This window comes from Oryza glaberrima, chromosome 12, assembly GCF_000147395.1.
Source record: "Oryza glaberrima chromosome 12, OglaRS2, whole genome shotgun sequence".
In the NCBI taxonomy this organism is placed as follows: Eukaryota; Viridiplantae; Streptophyta; class Magnoliopsida; order Poales; family Poaceae; genus Oryza; species Oryza glaberrima.
This window is the reverse complement of record NC_068337.1, coordinates 24533686-24555538: the sequence shown is the minus strand read 5'-3', so window position 1 is coordinate 24555538 and position 21853 is coordinate 24533686. Positions and strand designations below refer to the sequence as shown.

At 40.3% G+C, this 21853-nt stretch overlaps 2 protein-coding genes across 3 annotated transcripts; one reads left to right on the top strand and one right to left on the bottom strand.

Moving 5' to 3' along the window:
* The first annotated feature begins 9991 nt into the window (after positions 1 to 9991).
* LOC127757775 (malate dehydrogenase, glyoxysomal) lies at positions 9992 to 14580 on the top strand. The gene is made up of 9 exons (XM_052283350.1): positions 9992 to 10151; positions 11101 to 11316; positions 11867 to 12181; positions 12280 to 12369; positions 12524 to 12607; positions 13245 to 13280; positions 13369 to 13458; positions 13552 to 13646; positions 14303 to 14580. Exons 1-9 carry the CDS (start codon positions 10086 to 10088, stop codon positions 14373 to 14375), a joined length of 1065 nt encoding a protein of 354 aa, XP_052139310.1. The 5' UTR covers positions 9992 to 10085; the 3' UTR covers positions 14376 to 14580.
* Positions 14581 to 16722: 2142 nt separating this feature from the next.
* Positions 16723 to 21433, bottom strand: LOC127756692 (transcription factor NAI1-like). 2 transcript variants are annotated; one of them, XM_052282057.1, is made up of 4 exons: positions 21216 to 21433; positions 20107 to 20726; positions 19301 to 19645; positions 16723 to 17639 (listed from the first exon to the last, which is right to left on the bottom strand). In XM_052282057.1, the coding sequence occupies exons 2-4, from the start codon at positions 20701 to 20703 to the stop codon at positions 17520 to 17522; spliced, it is 1062 nt and encodes a 353-aa protein (XP_052138017.1). In that variant the 5' UTR covers positions 20704 to 20726; positions 21216 to 21433; the 3' UTR covers positions 16723 to 17519. The 2 variants fall into 2 exon arrangements, with proteins under 2 accessions (XP_052138017.1, XP_052138016.1); XM_052282056.1 differs by having other exon boundaries at positions 16724 to 17639; positions 20107 to 20723.
* Between the last annotated feature and the right edge of the window lie 420 nt (positions 21434 to 21853).

The window sequence follows — 21853 nt, the reverse complement described above, 5'->3', positions numbered from 1 at the left end:
GGGCAAAAGGTTCAGTCCAGATAGCACTAGTTTGTGGAACCCTGTTTCTTGTCTAATGACGGTCAAGCAAATGCAGAAATGCTAACTACCAGGCTTGGACTAATTAATGAACGTTTGTATAACTGTAAACGACCCACTTCAATTAAGATGTATATATATTGAGACTTAATTAAGGGTCCGTTCATTTCAGATGAAATGCGGATGATAGGTGATAGATTTGTTTAAGCGGATGAAACGAGTGGTCTAAGCAATACTGTTGTACTTTTTTAAGGAACTATATTTTCTAACCCGTTGCATAATAATCTACAAATAATCAGCCGCCAATAATAAAAAAGAACATGCTCCCAGTAGTGCTAGCCTTAGCCTGTGCAGCATTATATATTTTTTTTCTTTTGAAGAATGGCACAAAGGCAGTATACTGCAGATAATACTCTTATTTTAATTACTAGCATGCATTGGTGCAAAACAGCTATAGGTTGGAGGAGCGTGTGCTGGAGTAATTTAACTATAGCTAGATGGAACGGATATGCAGGGTCAATAATATATATCCTTAAGCAACAATCATGGATTGAGCCCTTCAACGCACACACCAGCATCTAGCTATATATGATTAAGCGGCAGATATTAATTATTATTGTCTTATAAGTCGTCTACATATATCTGATTAATAATAATGGAAGAACGATGAAAATATATTAAATGGTGAGATAGATATATGATCAAGAATGATCTCAGCTGGATAGATATAGGAGTACTACTACATCATCTATCGATCATCATTATCTTAAAAAAAATCATCTATCGATCATATATTTATCCAAGAATGGGAGAAAAAAAAAAGAGTCCAACGACAACTTGGCTTGTGGGGAGGGGAGACGAGGAACTGATGTCTGAATTCTGATGATGCAGGGAACACTACCTGTAGCAGGCCACCAAAAATGTAATGGATCTCTGAATTTTGAGGCTCAAATTTTGGCAGTTTTTGAGAGGAACAGGTAGCTAGGGCATGTTTAGTTCACGAAATAAAAATTTTTGGGTGTCACATCAGTTTGATCGGATGTCGGAAGGGTTTTTCGGACACGAATGAAAAAACTAACTTCATAACTCACCTAGAAACCGCGAGACGAATCTTTTGAGCCTAATTAATCCGCCATTAGCACATGTGGATTACTGTAGCACTTATGGCTAATTATGGACTAATTAGGCTCAAAAGATTTGTTTCGTGATTTCCTCCCTAACTGTACAATTAGTTTTTCTTTTAATCTATATTTAATGCTCCATGCATGTGCCTAAAGATTTAATGTGATGTTTTTAGAAAAAACTTTTTGGGAAATAGACGGGGCCTAATTATCTGACGTGGGAGAGATCGCATACACGTACATATACGATCGATCGTGGACAGATGTGATGTGATGATTCGGTCGGATCGGATGGTGAATTGCTGAAGTATATCTTCAGTGTGACTCTTGAATGCAAATGCTCGCAAGTTGCTGCAGCCGCCGCGTTTGACCTCTCACCAACGCTTTCCCACACACTGCATTCCTGCACGCATCACACTCATTCATTATCCGCTCACAGATCATATTTATACCGGAGGATTACATTAGTTAATTTCTTCTAGAATGTAATAATAGTCCTCCTAAAACCTAAATTCCTCTGTAGTTTTTCTCTCTCTGAAGAAGACACACTCAACTGTTGCAATTCAGAGAATCTTCCGAAATTAAGCAGAGTGATATATGATTGAGGTCAAATTGATTATCCTTGGCTTTCCTGGTAACCTCTTCCGATCCTCTGCTAATATTAATCAGTCCACTGGCCAGTGGACCTCAACGACTGATGATGAACCTACGTGTGTGTTGCCAAATGCCACACGTGCTATCATATATGGCCACTCTTGAACACTGTACTTGTTCTCTTTTTTCTCCTTTAATTTCCTATTGCTTTCTTCTTCCTTTGATGTTGCTGTCCCTTGTGATTTGATGTGTTGATGGCTTCTTTTTGTCATCCATGTCCACTGCCGATTCTTTTCCAACCTCTTTCTCCCTAGCTTCCAAGATGGAGATATTGAGCTGCAACGCAACCAGTGCAGGACACCTGTCTCTGTCCCTGTAATCTCTACTACTCCTACTACTTCTTTCTCTGCAGGAATTACAGGATCGATGCGATGCAATATGCCGTCCAATTACACATGCAGAAAACGACCACCTTACCTGCTTCTAGATGATTAAGATAGCTGCTCATGGTAATTACTACTACCATGCTACTATATACTCCATCCATTTCTAAATATTTAACGCCTTTAATTTTTTTTAAAAATACGTTTAACCGTTTATCTTATTAAAAAATTTAAATAATTATTAATTATTTTTTTATCATTTGATTCATTGTTAAATATACTTATATATATATATATAGTTTTACATATTTCATAAATTTTTTTAATAAGACGAACGGTTAAATATATGCTTAAAAAGTTAACGGTGTCAAATATTTAAAAACGGAGGGAGTATGTTTTAACGAGTAAATTTACATTATTATGATCTCAGGGATCAAATTTCCCGAAATTGCTGGGCTATGAGCACCCTTCATCCCTACAGTATTATGTCAGTCAAAATAATTTTCTGAATTAAGCAAATTATATTCAAATTTAACCAAAATTTGTTCGAATACTGACTTATTTCGGTCCGTAATTCCTTTTTTATCGGTCCCCCAAAAGAAATGCGCAAGCCGATATACAGAACCCTGATCTCGTCATGAACTGTAAAAAGATCCCCTAATAATAATTAAACTGCTGCTTTATTTGTTGTATTTCTTTTCTGTTTGTAAAATGTTATGGTGGGTAAATGTTATTGTCAGTCTAGCTATATGTGGGCATCACAATCACATGGATGCCATGCAATCTTTGTTAGTTTCATCTTGGTGCTCCACCATTTTGTCCCACTTACATGCATGCATCACAAAAGCAGACACAATGCTCTTTTCTTTAGTCAATTTTCCAGGTATTGCCCACTAAGGAAGTAATTATTAACTTAATTATCTTCCTCATGTGCTATATATTTGCAATCAAGTCAAAAAGGAAATAATCACAAGGAAGACTAATACAAAGTGACTCCCGTGCATAGTGGAATTAAAAAAAAACTGGAAGAATTCCTCACCACAAATATGTGAAAATGAAAGAGCAATTAATAAAATGGTAATGAACATGATATAGCACTAGCAGCTTCTGTTGATCTGTGTAAAAATTCAGATGATATATTGATATGATACTATAAATATATATTCATGGAATTTTATTAGTCCTATGGCTGAGAAATCTATCACTCGTTATTTTTTTTTTTGGTTTTAAGAATTTTTTTCTTTCTCTTGCCAAGGAGACTAAATATTCAGAGAGGGTGTGACTAAAGAAAACTCGTATCGGTATCAGCATATGTCGATATTATGTAATGATGAAGAAATTAAATTAGGAAGAAGAACAAGACTTATGCATCATATATAAGGATCAGGGTAGTAGCAGCTGGCTAGTTTAGGACAACATGAAAATTAAACGTGCTAGTCAACAAAGTGCATATGTATGAATTTATATATTCTCATGGTGGTTTATCGATACATGTAGATCCTATAATTTCTAGATATGCCGGTGGTGCTTAACAGATCACTGGCAAATATAATTAATTAACGCAATTAAACAACACAATTAATATAAACAACTACTACAAGTGCAAAGCTGATGGGCATGGCTTGACCACACCACTATAGCCATCTGATGCATGCCCATAAATTATCTGAGTGACGACACAAGCTTCCAAATTAACACCGACTAGTGCACGCATGTAGTTCATCATCTTAAATTAAAAGAGAAAACTGCCCACATGCAGTTTGTATGGCGTCATGCCAACTCAACATATGTAACTGCAAATTAAAACTGTACTAGCAGCGTGCATATATAGTTTTACCTCATTATTGTGTGCTTTTGATCTTCAACTATATATGGTACCAATGCCTAGCTACCCCGTTTATAACAGACTTGATTATTACAACATGTTATCTATTTAACTATAGCAATAAATTAAATAATTTAGAAAATAAGCTTAATAAATGTTAGAATAACAAGTGAACTAAGCAATGAGGTGCGCTAGAAGAAAGTTTTGTAAGAAAACATGTATTTGAAAGACGTTGAGCAGATAATTCACTAAAATAATATGGTGAGCTGAAAGAACACACAGAGATAATTATAAGTCTTAGTGGATTAATGGGCATGTTTCCGAACATCTACACGGTGTGATGTTTTTCAAAAACTTTCTATATATGAATTTATTATGATATTGTTTTGAACTCATTTTTAACTTCATAATAATTAATTTATTTGTTTGTGCCTTCAGATAATTATCATAAATCATTTTGTCTATTTAGTCATTCAGAAAGAATTAATAAAACACAAGTATATATTAATCTACTTCCCCTATCTTAAAATATAGCTCCTACAAAAATAACTATATTTTAGGACAGAGAGAGCACCTGTAGCCATGCATGTCAGTGCACGAGAGCATTTTAATTTATATAGAAGTTAATTTAATCTAGTTTTGCAAATATAAGTTATATAAGCACTGGATATATATGCTCCCTCTAGCCGTATGTACGTACAAGGTTTGCATACTGGTGGAGAAATGCTTTTTAGTCACGGTTCGCAACCCCCTGTAGTCCCGGTTTTCAAACCGGGACTACCAATCCGGAACTAAAGATCACTATCTTTAGTCCCGGTTCAAATACCGGGACTAAAAATAGATCTTTAGTGCCGGTTAGTAACACCAACCGGGACTAAAGAGAGGGGATCTTTAGTCCCGATTGGTGTTACCAACCGGGACTAAAGAGAGGGTTGCGGCAGTGAGATGATCCCCTTTTCTTTTTTTTTCTTTTTTATTTTCTCCCAAATCAAGTGGGATACATATCCCAAATCAAACCCCCAATCCACAAATCGAAGTAACATCTCAAATCTACATCACAAATCAAAGTTACTTATACCACAAATAAATACATCACAAATCAAATACATCACAATATCCTAAGAAATTACTCAAATACATCACAGATCTAAACAATGAAGCACAAATTTGTAACTTCTCAGTCAAATATATCTCAGTGAATCATCACAAATTAAAAAAAAAAAGAATGCCGCCGCCGCCGCCGGTCGTCACGAACGACGGGCGCAGCCCCACCGGCCGCCGGGTGCGGCCCCGCCGCCCGTCGCTGCGCGTGGCGCCGCCGTCCGCCGCCCCGCCGCCCGCCGCCGTAGCGCGCGGCCCCGCCACCGGCCGGCCCGCCGGATGGGAAGGGGAGGCCGGCCGGGAAGGGGAGGAGGAAGGGGAGAGAAGGGGGAGGAGAGGAGGAAAGGGAGGAGTTGGAGAAGAGAGTTAGAGAGGATAGATCTGAGGAGAGGGGGTGAGATTCGATCTGTTAAGTCCTAACTGTGGAGGAGAGGATAAGGGATAGGGATTATATACTACGTGTTTAATTTTAGTCCCGGTTGGTACTATCAACCGTGACTAAAGATCATCATCTTGATCTTTAGTCCCGGTTGGTAGTACCAACCGTGATTAAAGTGGTGATCTTTAGTCCCGGTTGGTAAAGATCCTTGGCCCCCTGACATACATCTGACAGGGGATGAACCGGGAGTAAAGATCATCTTTACCAACCGGGACTAAAGATCAAAATTTTTATAACCGGGACTAAAAACAATCTTTACCCCCGGTTCTTTTTGGATCCGGGACTACTGTGGATTTTGCCGGACCGACCAAAGATGGTTTCTCCACCAGTGATATGCTTATATTTTTTTATAGTACACTTGCTTCATACTAATTGGTTGTTTGATTCCATTATCTAAAATTAATTCTAAATGGTTGCTTGTGTGCTGGGTATGAGAGCGATAGTACTGACACATTCGATGCATGGGATCATCCTCGGAAGAACTAGTGTAAGAATAATCCAGCAAGCGAGTATATGTATTCTTAATTACTCCCTTCGTCCCAAAATAAGTGTATTTTTAGTACTGTTCATGTCTAACGTTTGACCATTCGTTTTATTTAAAAAAAGATTATGATTAGTATTTTTATTGTTATTAGATGATAAAACATGAATAGTACTTTATGTGTGACTAATTGTTTTAATATTTTTCATAAATTTTTTAAATAAGACGGATGGTCAAAACGCTGAGCACGTATACCTATGGCTACACTTATTTTGGGACGGAGGTAGTAGTTTGGTTAATTAATTTCTTTCACCACTGGGTTAAGTTTTGCTATTTGATGGAGTACATAGAATGCATGGGAGAAATTATATTAAACAAGCAAAATATGCTATAAGTATCTCATATATATACTGATGTGTCGTTTTCGCACTAACTAAAAGGACACTAACTAAAAGGAGTATCTAGCTAGCACCACATGTGCATGCACCCCACTATTATACCTTTTCTCTTTTTAATTTCTTTGCAAACAAGACCCTTTTTTGACTCTTGAGAACATGATAAAAAGATCAAGCAACTAACGAGACGACCCTCGTCAAAATTTCAAAAAGATATAACGGCACCTTGCTAGCATTCACACATTGATACATACAGTATATATTTATATTTATATTTATATATCAGCCAATAACAGTTATGTTCTGTGAAATGCGTGTGTGGTGTTGTGTAGTGATGTGCGCGTATGCATATGTTGTCTAATAATAAAAAAAGAAAAATCAATGTTACGTTTCGCTAGCTGTGTTTGTATGTGAAGTTCCCACCTTCTATCTCTCATTTTTCATCCGCATGCTTTCTAAACTATTAAATGGTGTTTTTTTAAAAAAATTCTTAGGAAAGTTATTTTAAAAATTTATATTAATCTAATTTTAAGTTTTTATTAACTAACACTTAATCAATCAAATGGTAATAAGTTATTTCGTTTTACATGCGCGGGAAGAGAGTAGGTAGACCTAACTACCGAACGCATCAACGCAACCTGGTGTTCTATTGATTGTGTCGCGCTTAAGCATGCCAGCTCCATTGCTCCAACACACATCATGTCTGAAGATGCTTCGTCTTAAATTTATACTTTTTTTTAAAGGCAAAATTTATTACAGAACACTAAATGATTGCGGTATTTGTCGCGAGACACCCGAAGATCGTGAATCTTTTGATGGACACTGAAGAAGTGGTAATTAGCTGCTAGACACTCCTTCCATTATTTTATTATTTTTAGCTGAAACGGAGAGAGAAACTTTAGTAAAAGGCAACTTTGCCCTTGTGTCAATAGTGATTAACCCGATGGAGTTGGTTCGAACCAGCAGACCCATTCCCGGGCTCCATCGAGGTCACCATGGCATACGCCTCCTCCAGCCTGCCAGAGCGCCCCATGATGTCCACGACGCAGGCGTGGATGTCCGGCGTCAGCTCGACGTCGTGGTCGCGCTCCATGCCGTGGAACAACTACAGCCCACGCTCCACCATGCCGGAGTGGCTGCACGCCACCAGGGCCGCAATGAAGGTGACCTCGTTGGGGCTCGCCTCGCCGCTCGCCGTCATCCGGTTGAACAGCGCCATGGCCTCGCCGCCGAGCCCATGCATGCCGTACGCCATCACAAGGACGTTCCAGGTGATGGTGTTCCACCGTGGCAGCCGGTCGAACACCGCCCTCAACAGCGCCAGGCACCCGCACTTGGCGTACATGTCCACCAGCGCGCTCTCGACGGCCACGTCCGTGTCCAGCACATGCCTCACCGCGTACATGTGGACCTCCTTCCCCCTCGCCGACGCCGCTAGTATGGCACATCCCGGCAGGAGGGTCATCAGGGTGATGGCGTTCGGCACCACGCCGGCGACGCCGTCTTCTTCTTGCTGCTGCATCTGGCGGACGAGCTGGAACGCGTCGGCGACGTGGCCCTGGACGACGCAACCGGTGATGAGGGTGTTCCAGGAGACAATGTCAGGGAGGTCGACCATGGCGAAGATCCGGCGGGCGACGTCCATCTTTTCGAGGCGCGCGTACATGTCCATGAGCGTGTTTGTGCATCAACTCCTTGCCGGCGAACGCCTTGGAGCGCGCGCACACCGGCAGCACGCTGGCCATGGTGGTCTCGCAGGGCACGAAGCTGGCCTCGGCCTCCATCTGCGTGAACAGTCGCAACGCCTCCTCCTCCATGCCGCAAACTGATTCATCGCCACTTCAATCCGTTGCCGCCCGCCCGAATCCCCTTGCCCACGACGTACATCGCCGCCGCAAGCTAGGGTAGGGGATTGGGCCTGCAAAGCTAGGGCTCAAACGAGAGGGGATCGTGTCTGGTTTCGACCAGCGTAGGGGCATTTTGGTACTTTCACCACTTTTTCTCTCTCTATTTCGGCCAGAAATAATAAAATAATAGGAAGAGTGTCCAGCAGCTAATTACCATTTTTTTACAATGTCAACGAAAAGATTCACCATCTTTAAGTGTCTCACAGCCCTTTGTGTTAGTATGTACTGCCACCCCCTTTGTGTTAGTATGTACACAAATCCAGCAGAATCTGAACTTCGTTAAATTAATTAATTACCTTGAATGTAAATGGAAATATGAATACACAAACATGAATGCTACTTGTACACACAATTTGTTCAGGCCCCATTTCCCGTGAATTTGTCGCAATCCAAACTGATCGATAACATGCATGTGAAAGTGAAAGCAAAGGCCCTTGTTTGAAATTAATCTCTCAGACGCAGCGCATGAGATGTTTGGCCTGCTGCAGTGTTAAACAGTAGCTTGTGTGTCTCCATCAGTTTGCAGAAATTCTGCAACTACTAGTACTAAGCAAGCAAATAGTAGTAAGATGCATGCATATTGATCAGGTTTGACCAGCTAGCTGATCCTGACACAAATGAATTGATCCATGGATCTGTACAGGTTTTATTATTTCATAAATTAATTAACTAGTAGGCACTAATAACGAATAATTAAGTTAGACTTGCTCGTACTTACTATTGTTCTTTTAATCCTTGACACTGTATATACTACTAGAGTTAGCAATGTTTGGAGAGGGATGGATGGGATAATCAGATAATAACTATTAAGCACAGTTAATCTGAGCATAATAATACACTACTTAAGCATAGTAGTGATCCTTATATATGTGAAAAAAAAACTATTGTTGGATGCTTGCGATTCAGAAAATCTAGTAGTACTAATCATCATCAAGCACTGATCTTAGAGTAGCAGGCTGGGCCTACCTGATTTCCTTCGCAGCAATGATTTTGGGCCCATATGCCGTAGGCCTCCAGCTCCAGGTGATTATATATTAAGTTGGGCTATAATTAAGCCCATCAAAATTGAACACCCACCGGCACTAGTGGCCCAACTATATTTGTTCATTTTTTTTCTAAAAAAAGTTTTTTTAACAATGGATTACGTCGGACCAAAAGTTAAAAAAAAAGTAATAAAAAACTATATATATTGATTAGTTACCTGACAAGTTAAACCAGCTAGCTAACTACAAACTAAGTATACATTGCTAGAAATAATTATGATTGTATTGTGTATGCTGGATGGAGTAGACGACTGCTTATCTATACTATGGTAGTAAATATGTCACCTCACCTATTTCCATTATAAATTTTACAAGTTACCCTTTGAATTTCTTAATATTAAAAGGATCAAATAGTCACATAAAAAATCATATTAAGATAAATATTTCCTATAAAAAAAAGATGGATAACACATTAATACATTTTCGTTTAACCATAGCAAAGCAAGATCATTTTGCTAGTTTGGTCATAAAAATCTCCTACCCGTAACAATAAGTATAAAAAAACAGACAGACTTGGCAATGACGGCGATGATGCCCATACCGGCATATTGCGTCACACCAAACGGAACGGAAACGTACACGACACAGCTAGTTATAGTTATCCAGCAGGAGTACGCCTCCCTAGTGTAGAAGACGTATCCCACCCTGACACGCTCTATCCCACTACTTTTACAAGGAAGCCCTCCAGTTTTATCGTATTTCTCTTGTCGTTCCCGCGCCACCAAACCAAACCAACTCTTCGTCGTCGCGGCGCTTCCGTTCTTCCGGTCCGGCGGCCATGGAGGACGCTGCAGCAAGGCGGATGGAGAGGCTCGCCTCCCACCTCCGCCCGCCCGCTTCTCAGGTCAGCACCCCACACGCCGCCCAGATCCCCATCTCTCTCCCCCCACCCTCTTCTTCTTCTTCTTCTTCTTCTTCTTTTCCACCCGATTTAATTCAGGTTTAGTTTAGTTTAGTTTGGTTGCTTGCTTTTCGGGAAGCTGCAAGATGATCTTGCTCATCTAGTATCCGAGGTTACCTTCTTCTTGCAAGCTTGGGGATTACGGGGAGTTGAGATTGGGGAGGTGGCGAGTCAACCATTGGGATGGCTGGACCTAGGTTTACTACTATTCAGTTACTATTAGTTTGGATCTCCTTCTTGAATTACCTACGCCGCGGGTTACCGATTTCACAGTGCGTGTCTGATCGAATTATGTTTTAATTCATCACTTGCAATGTACTACTAGTGTAAAGCTACCAACTTTACTGGACTTGGAGGAGGTCCCGTTAGCTAGCTTTGGGGGAACCAAATCTCTGGTTTTGCTACTTCCCACAGATTCTCGAGTGAACTGAAAATTGACTCACATTGTTTCTGATGATATGCTCTCTGGACGACTTGTTAGTTTCTGATTGAAACTTTGAACCCTGATACTCAATACGATCTTACCGTTATAGCTATTTGCTTTCTACTAGTGATAGTGAGTAGGGAATGTGATCGACAATTATGCTACTTTGCACCTTCTCTACTTAGCTGCAAGTTTTCAGGGGAGAAAATTTTGACCCGGAACCTTGTTAGAACAGCATTTGTTCAATAAACAGCAATTGACTCTGCCACTTTTGTAGCGACTACAACCATGCTCTTCCTTTATTATGTATACTTTAAAACGATAGTTAGCCATTGATCTAGGAAGTTTACAAGCATACGCGGTATGCAAATACGGCCTGAAGATAAAAGCTTACCCTTCCATGTTCTCCGCTCTCTGTTTATGATCTGTTTTATCCTGCTTAATTTTCTCTGTTTGGTGTATGTGAAGATGGAGGAATCACCCCTCCTGAGGGGCTCCAATTCCCGGGCAAAAGGTGCCGCTCCGGGTTTCAAGGTCGCCATCTTGGGAGCGTCTGGTGGGATTGGCCAGCCTCTTGCATTGCTCATGAAGATAAACCCTCTTGTTTCTGTGCTCCATCTGTACGATGTTGTCAACACTCCCGGTGTCACAGCTGACATTAGCCACATGAACACTGGTGCTGTGGTATGTTCCTTGACATTATGTTTAGTATCCCCCTATTCATAATTGAAATACCAAATTCTGGAACCGTTGCATTTTGCTACTACTTTTATGTCAGTTTCAATTTCTATAATTTTCAGTTGTATGTCTTGAGGGTACATATGCTTCATCTATATTTTCCTTACAAAACATGTGAGCCATCCAGAAGACAATCTAGTTCTGACAAAGTTGATTTTTCAAACCATTGATTATCCAGAATGAAAGAAACAAATAATTCAAATGAAACTTGTCTATCTGATAATCATATTTTAATAACTTAAAAGGTACTAAGTTGGTGTCTGATCATTCAGCGACTACTGTTGATCAAAGTACAAATCTTATATAATACTGCTAGCAATATGTCGCAGCTTTCATGCATATTTAAATTATTTTAACTATTATTAGATTTCAGCTTTGTAGTTTCCAGATATCCTTTTTATCGCCATGTGGTATTCCTACAGTTATTCATCTGTTTATTGAACCGTAAAAAGGTATTTCGATCATTGTATTTAATTTTAAGGTCTCAAATCTACAGGTGCGTGGTTTCTTGGGCCAGCCACAGTTGGAAAATGCCCTTACTGGAATGGATCTTGTGATCATTCCTGCTGGTGTTCCTCGTAAGCCTGGGATGACAAGGGATGATTTGTTCAACATCAATGCCCGAATCGTCCGGACTCTTTGTGAAGGAATCGCAAAATGCTGCCCCAATGCAATTGTGAATGTGATCAGCAACCCTGTCAATTCTACTGTTCCGATTGCTGCTGAGGTTTTTAAGAAAGCTGGGACATATGACCCTAAGCGCCTTTTGGGTGTGACGACACTTGATGTAGTGAGAGCCAATACTTTTGTGGTATGAACTTCAACAGAGTTTGCTTTGTAGTATATCACTGCACTAACTTTACATGGACAGTTTCTCAATTTTTTTTTTTGTCTTTGTTTTGTTTACAGGCAGAAGTTCTTGGGCTTGATCCCAGAGATGTAAATGTTCCTGTCATTGGTGGGCATGCAGGAGTAACGATATTACCACTCCTTTCACAGGTTAGGAATACCTTCTGTTGTTGCAAAATCTGAAATCTGAGCCACATATGTAGGACAAATTAGTTTTTATGGATATAGACAATTAGTATTGAATCAATGTTACCCTGTTTATTTTTTCAAAAGATTGATGGAATTTTACTACTTTTCCCCATAGGTGAATCCTCCCTGCTCATTTACCTCAGAAGAGATTAGTTATCTCACCACTCGCATACAGAATGGTGGGACAGAAGTAGTCGAGGTATGATTTTTTCTTTATAATCTAATGATGCATGTTTAAAATTGTATTCACAAAGAGGAAAGGGAAGTTGGTTTCACAGTTCCTGTTATGTATCATGCATAATGGTTGTAGTTGTTTGACTTGAAAGTTAATAAATCTGAAAAAGAATCAACATGCTAATTTTGTTTGAATATAAGTGACCACTATAACATGGATACTTTCAATCCTTGTACATATGCATATTAGTTAAATGAATTTCATGGTGTTGACAACAAAGTCAAGTATTAAGTGCATGTAGAGCTTTAACTAAATATGCCTTGAATGTCTTTTTGCCCATATTGCATACATTTCATGTTGTTGGCAGAAAACTACTAGTTCAATGCATGTTTAAGTGTCGAAATCCCCCTTGCATCATTTATCCATATAAAGGCCTCCCAAGTTCTAGATTTTGCTGCTTACATTTGCTTTTGCTAGGTGAAAGTTTAACGGTTGTCTGTCTAACGGTAAATGTTTTTCTATGGAGGTCACAGAGTTGTCTGTTGGCTGAAGTTTAATGCGTTGTTCCCTATTGGCGATTCCTGTGTACTGTTGTGTTCTCAATGTTTATATGTTGCTAATACTGAGCATTTTAATTCCCCCCTTCCTATTATCCATGTAGGCTAAAGCTGGAGCAGGGTCTGCAACTCTTTCAATGGTTGGTTTCTGTCACATGTGTATTAGTGTATGAAGGTTAGTTCTTTTATCAGATCAATTAATATTTAACATGGAAAATTTTTCTTTAGGCGTATGCAGCTGCCAAATTTGCAGATGCCTGCTTGAGAGGATTGCGCGGAGACGCTGGGATAGTGGAGTGCTCTTTTGTAGCTTCTCAGGTTTCTTTTCTTCCTTTTATGCTGGTTATATTTATCATTTGTGTGAACATATATCTCAAATTTGCAAATTTTGCTTGCTGGTGGGTATTGAAGGTGACAGAGCTGCCTTTCTTTGCATCCAAACTGCGGTTAGGTCGCTGTGGCATCGAGGAGATCTTATCACTTGGTCCATTGAATGAATTTGAAAGGTTTGTATGCTTTTCCAGTATTTGGCATGCATAACATGCACTCATATTTAGTGCCACATGCTCTTATATGCTTTTCAATGATGTTGATCCTAAATCCCCACACTGTGTTATTATCAAGCTATCTTCTAGTAGCGCACAACGCTTATATCGCCAGCTCATAACAGTCTTTAAAACCTTCATGACTAGATTGCCAGATCAGTAGATACTGACTGGAAGTCTGCCTCATGGTTTCTATTGGACTGGGCTCATGTACTATTACTTGCATTTAGTAGCTCATAGCAAATACTGACAAGTCCCCCTTTTGAAAGTGAAAAATACTGCTGAAAATATGAATGCATAATCATGGCAGACTGCGGCCGTATAACAGTGCTTAGAAAGAGTCCTGAAAGTAGAGATGCCCCACTACAGATTGTATGGCTTCACATTGCAATATAAATAATACTATTGCCAAGTTATCTCTTCATATCCATACTGTAGAACTGCAGGATATATGACCCCTCCGACAAGAACACGCTGCGTCTGAATTGAAAGCCTCTGCGGCATATATATGACAATATATGATGCTGCATTAGGTCCACAGCCAATTAAGATTTGATGTATCCTACTGCTGTATTGACCTGCATTACTGATTCTCTTCATACATCGCTGTCATGCAGAGCTGGACTGGAGAAGGCTAAGAAGGAGCTGGCCGAGAGTATCCAAAAGGGGGTCGCTTTTATCAACAAGTGAGGCCATCTTGGAATGCCCCAATTTAGTTCAACATGGAAATACACAGGCTGTGTCTTTGCTTCCTGGGGAGTGGGAAGAACACTTGTATCATCTAGTCTCAAATGTAAAAGCTATCTACACGATGTTTATACGGCTGTAGCAGATGCAAAAACACAAGTCTGCTAATAAAAGTTGCTTCTGAATAAAAAGGAACCCTGCTCTGATCTCTTGCCTTGTTAATTATGTTTCCCTGGACAGTGAAAATCTCATCAGGTGTAATTTGATCTTGTGATGGACTTGCAAATTATAGAGGAAAAAGAAAAGCGGAACTAAATTTTACTTTCTCCATTTCACAATGTAAGACTTTCTAGCATTGCTCACATTCATTTAGATGTTAATGAATCTAGACATATGTATGTGTTTAGATTCATTAACATCTACATGTATGTGGGCAATGCTAAAAAGTCTTACATTGTGAAACGGAGGAGTACATATCAAGTAACCAAGTGGTGAGTCTTAAACAGTATGCCATGCACAGTTAGGAACAGTGGATTGTTTCATTGTTTGTTCATGCACCAATGCAGAACGTCAACAAGATCATGTGACGTGTGAGACATTTGTGATGTTTGGTAGGGTTGTTGCTTTCATGGCAGGAGAAAACAATATTATCTTGGAAGCAAGGTTACTTGTTTTGGGTCTGAACAACACTGTGCTCCTAAATACAGTATAAACAAGCCTGCGTGGTTGGGACATCAAACTCTCAAGAAAGCAGCAGCAGCAAATGATCTTCAATGGCAACAATGACGCTGTCGTCTACAGTTATTTTCAATAAACAAAAACAGAGTTGCAAACGTACAGGCACGAAAGCCAGTGGCCTGAAGGTTCAGTTCATCAGGTAGATTACTGTGTTGGTCACATCAAATCCATCGTCATGGTATACGTGCATTACCAATTGCTTGATACTGTTTTCTGAATGAGTATCAAGCAATTGCAGATATATGGCAGCTTGATGCGTGAATTATCAGTTGCTTGATACTGCAGTAGATCAGGTGGAATCAATAAATATTATGGAATACTAGCTGCAAGCAGTTAACCATCATGGAAGTTCAGGCTCATGGTAAAATTCATCAAACTGAGATCTGATAATCCCTCAAACAAATAATTGAAGGCATCGATCTGGACCAAGAAAAACAAGAGAAAACGTGCCTTTTACAGTCAGAATGCATCCATTCAGAACTGAATATACACCGGCCAGCAGAAATGACTAATGAGACAATTAATTAATATAAAGTTGCTAATATTATAAACTGCTAGCTGCTGCAACCTCCAAGCCTTTGGCAATTAATAAACTATAGACACCATGTCGATCCTAATGGATCGACCAATTATTGAAGCCTCTCAACTTTTCATCCACTTATCCATGCAGGCAGGCAGCATGTCATGTGCCCAATTACACATTGAATAATAATTAAATGTCGTGTTGATTGGCTTGATCAGCTAATTAAACTAAAGTTTACCTACGTATAAAAATTAGTAGTATATACTTTCCTGAGATATGCAGCGCTGTTTCTGATCTCAAATTGCAATTTTTAATGTTGCTTCTAATCATAATTAACTACTACTAGCTTGATACTCTACTGCATCCTTAATATGAAATTGGAGGACTTTGTCTGGGAATAACCGGACGGGTCCCCAAAAAAGATATTCAGTGTTCATCGATCGATCGCCCTAATGCTTCAAATCGTCACTACCAAATTAAACAAAACACACACACATTAATACACTCATCGAATCCCTCGAAATCATCGTTAGCATGTTCTTAATATCACGCTTTACTCCATGATGGGGAACAAGGACGAGATCGAGCTCCTTTTGTGTATTGATGATCACTTTCACGTGTATGTTCGTTTAATTATATATATTCATGTGTATATATATGTATACATGATTATATTAAATGGGTACCAACAACTTCGATCATGTAGAATATACATATACTTGATCGATCAGATCTTCATGGCTTTGTGTCCTACCAACTAAAGACATGCTGCATTTTATGCGAACAGCAATGTGCCAACTTTGCACTGCATGCATATCTCAACAACTTTAATTGTGTACTCACAAAACTTTGATATCTTCTTCCTTTTTTTTTAGAGAAGGATCATATCGATCGAGAGAGGATCCTTCCATGAATTGATATCTTTAGTGCTGTACTGTAGAGATCACGCAATATCTTTTAAACAAAGAGGGCCAATTACAATAGTCATGCAGAACTAACTGAAACCTTAATTAATTAGAAAAACTATATATTTCCGACAGCTTAGTATGAATATATGTATAGTTTTTTTCCTTCATGCATGACTCATCATGCACGAGTCAGGATGATATGTACCAGAGAATATGGTGCATGCATTTTGAAAACAAGAAATGTTTGAGGGTTTCTAAATAAATATAATAGCATAGATACCTGCCTTCTGAAGAATCACAAAAGTCTATCCCAATTATTTAGATATTTATGAAATTTTATCTAGAATTAGATATGATCGAGTTTTGACCATGCATACGCGATCTATATCATTATTATACTACATTATATATTAGCTTGGGGGTAGATATATACTATGATGTAAGTCATTATGCAACTTGCAAATTAAAACATATTATAACATGATACCGAAGGCGTCCAAAATTTGGGAAAACAACCACAGCAAGATGCAAACAAAAGATCATTTTGGTTTCATCTTGAATTAATGATTTGGATTGATCAACAAACATCAAGTAAAGACCAAAATTTGCAGCTTGTATTGGCTGTGCAGTGGTTGATAAAGTAAAGTCTCGTCACCATGCATCAACCTCATCACCATTTAATTACCTCACAGTGCTTTTGCTATGCCGGATCATGAATGTGATGTGAAACTAGCTAGTAGATCAAAATGCACGAGTGCTTGACGAGGAATTCCTCACCATAAGTTTTGTCGTCTGATCTCCAGAGTTTTTTTTTATAGTCGATATATATAAGATTCCTCACCACAAGTACCATGCATGCATCAAAGATAAGAGGATTAATTAATTTGCATGCTCAGATGTGTTCACTTGGATAGAGACATGCGTGCATGGGTGCATGCTATAGCTTGAGATCGATCAAACTTCTTCTTCTTAATTTAGCTACTCTCTTCTTATTTCTTGATCTGTTTCTTCAACACTACCATTATTGTATTGGTCCAGTAGTGCTGAGTTAAGCCTCCTCACGATCTCATCCACTGTGGAATTGAATCCCTCTTCCACCTGAAATACATCACAAGCTAGCACCGATCAAATAAGATGTTAATATATATATATATCCTGATAGAGTGGTAGAATATCATAACCAATATGACGCAAATTAAATTAATGAGAGAGAGAGAGAGAGAGAGCATGCACTAGTACTAAGCCATATTGTTTCTGACAAATGTACAAATCCAACTTGGTTAATTTCAGAATAAAAAGACATGCATACATTTTTTCTATAGGCAGCTTATGCTCTATATAAGTAAATCGATCAAATTGTAATCACGTTGGCCTCTCACCAATAACATTTATAAAATGGGGGCTCAAAGACCGTACAGATCGATCAAACTGATCATAGAAGGGGATGATGTGAATGTATACTAGTGAAACTTTTATTTCTTCAACCTAGCTCGCTGTCGATTTCTTACATGTCAACAATTTTCACATTGCATTTCGACTGATTTTTCCACTAAATGACTCAACCACAAATCTAGTAACAATTAGTTTTCTCTACTACTTTAAAAGCGCAGTCATCCTCTTTCCATCATCTCACCGTGGGATCCTTCGTAGGATCCAGTACTTCCAACCAAATCCACCCATCCAGCCAATCTCTAATTATATAGGTCTAGCATATGCTTTATTTTCAATCCACCCAGCCGGCCAATCCCCAATTATATAAAAGAACCCATTCTGTAGACGAAATTCACATGCTATATATATCTGCATTCCTTGCTCTCTCCCATGCTAGCTAGCTAGCAGCCTAGCACATGTTTGAGTCCAACATATATTTACCCTGAACAAGGGCCTCTCACTCTAGATACATTGCTACCCCTTATTAGTCAGCAGAATTGTCTTTGAAGTCATATAAATATTTTTAAAAGCATGAAGCATGCCTGCATGGAAACTACAAAGTCTTCATTCATATTATTTATTCTATTTGATCCATTTAGGATGAACGCATGCACAACTCTCTCTTCACCCCTCAATGATTTTTTAGAATATTTTTGATCTCATGAATGGAGTACCCTGCAGATCAGAACAAAGTACACCTGCCCATACAAACATATGTACATAGTTAATTGTTTTTGAGGGATGTATATAGTTAATTAAATGGAGAAAAATCTTAAGAAACACGTACATGTGCACTACTTTCTCCGTTTCATAATGTAAGTCATTCTAGAATTTCACACATCCATATGGATATTAGTGAATCTAGGCATGTGGAAAATGCTAGAATGACTTACATTATGAAATGGAGGGAGTAGTATTTTTTCCCCTAGCTGGCAGCACAAATGCAGTTACTAATACTTTACACCATACCAATTAATTTTGAGGCCCTAGCTAGCTATATATAGCAGGAATAGAGTGAAATGTATGTATGGATTGGAATTGCAGTCAGAGAGGAGTCTTAACTTTCAGCAGCTGCAGCAACATATATATATTAGTAGAATTGGCAGAAATTCTTTGTATATGCACAGCCATGCAGCTAGATCGATCTCCCGAATTCCATGTAGGTAATTATATTAGCCTGATCCATCGATCTATATATATCAGTTGCAGTCCGGACTCCGGAGCAAGTAACTATGTAGTAATTTGATGCGTAGTAGAGTATATGTAGTTAAGTTAAGGTTAATTTGCTATGTATATATACAAGCAATAATGCAAGATGATTAGCTTGCCTTAGCGGTGATGGTGATGATGACGGTGGAGGCCGGGAAAGGCATGACGCTGGTGTGGGTGATGGCGAGCCGGAGCTCCTCCACCTCCGACAGCAGCCTCACCAGCAAACCCCGCGCGTTCCCGCACTGCACCCGCACCAGCACGCTCCTCTCCCACACCCGCACCTCCATCTCCGGCACCCGCGACCCTCGCCCTTCGCCGTCGCACTGCCGGCCGGAGCACGACGACTTCCTCACCACCATGGCCGCCGCCCGGCCGCCGTCCTCCTCCTCCAGCGTCTTCACCTTCTCCTGCAACTCCTTCACATACTTCACCGCGTCCCCGAGGATGGTCGCCTTGTCCATCTGCACGAACGCACGCAATATTATCATTATTCAGTTCAGTGCAATTATTAATTACCAGCATCCATCATATCTAGCTAATTAATCACTGTACTTGCTGCTTAATTAGCTAGGCACTGCCTTTTTTCTGTAGATTAGACGACCGAAGACCGACTGACTGACACGGTCAACAACGCCACTCAACATTGTGATTTCGATCTGCAGATTGCAAACGTGTGATTTCTGTACTTCATTTGGTTTCTTCTTCCGGGTTTGTCTTTCAGTTTGCCCACAAAGTTCTTGGGGTTAATTTTTGTTCAAGTTAATTAGATGATTTGCTCACTGAACAGTAGATCAGTACTAGACTGTGCAGCTAGTAATAATAACATGCAATCTACTAGCTATCTTGTTGTTAGCCTAATCATGCATGAAATTAGAGGAGAATTAGAAGAAGAATGCATCCATGGATTGAAACTATAGTTAACCTTTTTGAGGCCGGGGATGACGGTGGAGAGCTCGATGAACCGCTGGTTGATCTTCTCCCTCCGCCGCCGCTCCGCGATTATGTGGTCCTGCACGTACCCCGGCGCCGGCGCCGACGACGACCCGCCGCCTCCTTTCTTCACCGGCGCCGCTCTCGCGGTCGCGGTCTCGGTCTCCATCGCCTGCGGCGGCGCTGGAACTACTCCGCCGCCGCCTCCACCGCCGCTATCCTCGGTGGTCGGCTGCGCCGACGCCGCGCTGAAGTTCCAGCTCATCGGCCTGTGCCCCCTGCCGCCGCCGCCGCCGCCGCCGCCGGTGACATGCGGGGACCACCCGGCGGCGGCCGTGGCGGCGGCGCCGCCTGGGCTGTCGCTGGAGCTCCAGCTGTTGGCGCGGTGGACCTGGTCCACCTGCACTGTCAGGTCCCGGAATCCACCGCCGCCGCCGCCGCCGCCGGCCGCCGAGGCGTTGCGGAGAGCTTGCAGCGACGGGAAGGCGTCGCCGGCGACGTCAGTGGCGTAGGCTGCGGCGGTGGAGTCGGAGGGGAGCTGGTGCAGCGTGTCCATAGCCCACTGCATGAAGAAGCTGGAGTCATCCATGTCGTCTCTCTCTCTCTCCACTGCTTCAACAACCAAATTTATCCAATCAAAATATATATCAACAAAATCTCTGTATAACCAATCCTATCTGGAACAGATCAAGAAAATTGTATTCAATCCGCAAAACAAATCAAATCGGATAATAATTTGTGATGAGAGAGAGAGAGGAGAGAAATGAAGAATAATATTAATAATCAATCAACAAAGACAATAAGCAGCAGGTCCAACAAATCAAGATTAAAGCAAAAGAGGCAAAGACATCAATCATATAGACGAGACAGCGAACAAAGAATCTGATTTGAGAATTTGAGATCGAGGAGGATATATGGATGTCACGGATGAATCGACATGAGAGAGGAGGCCAGCCAGCTGGAGGGAACAAGATGTGACCCAAATACATGTCGTCTCATCTTCTTCCTTCCTTTCTTTCTTTTGCCGCATCAAAAGCAAGAAGCGAGAAACAAGCAAGCAATATATAAGCAAATTAAGCTGATGCATGCATGTAGATTTACCTGAAATTAAACACCTTGAGATTTGCTTTGCTAGCTTGGAGATCAAATTAAGCAAAGCCGGCCTCTTGCTCAAATCTGAAGGCAGATTGATCTGTTGCTGCTGCTGATGCTGCTCCTCCTCCTCCTCCTATCTAGTATAGTATTATGTAGTAGTAGTAGTGTGTATATGTATTATTGCCTTGATAGCATTTGCAGCTGAAGCATAAGTTGCATCTGGATCGATCTATACTAGGTAGTAGACGATATATAGTGTGCTCATTTTTTAGCATATATGGATGGATCCTTGTTTATAAGTGTCGACATATTATGTTTCTCTCTTTGTCTACTCCCCGCACACGATCAAACGTTGGACACAGAAACCCACAACTGCAACTAAAAGCAAGGCTAATAATACAGCCGACCTGTTAACTATAAGATTCTCTATGGCCTTTTTTCAGTCTACCCATATAATAGTCAACTCTTTATAATTAATACATGGCATACTTATCTCTCTCACAGAGTTTCTTGGTTCTTGTGTTCAAGTCGGCTGTAAGTTTACAGCCCGCTTCTCATCTCACTCCTCTCTTCTCTCCTCCATCTCAGCATAGCTAGCTTATAACCCACTATTATACTTGCTCTGAAATAGGACGGATGGAGTA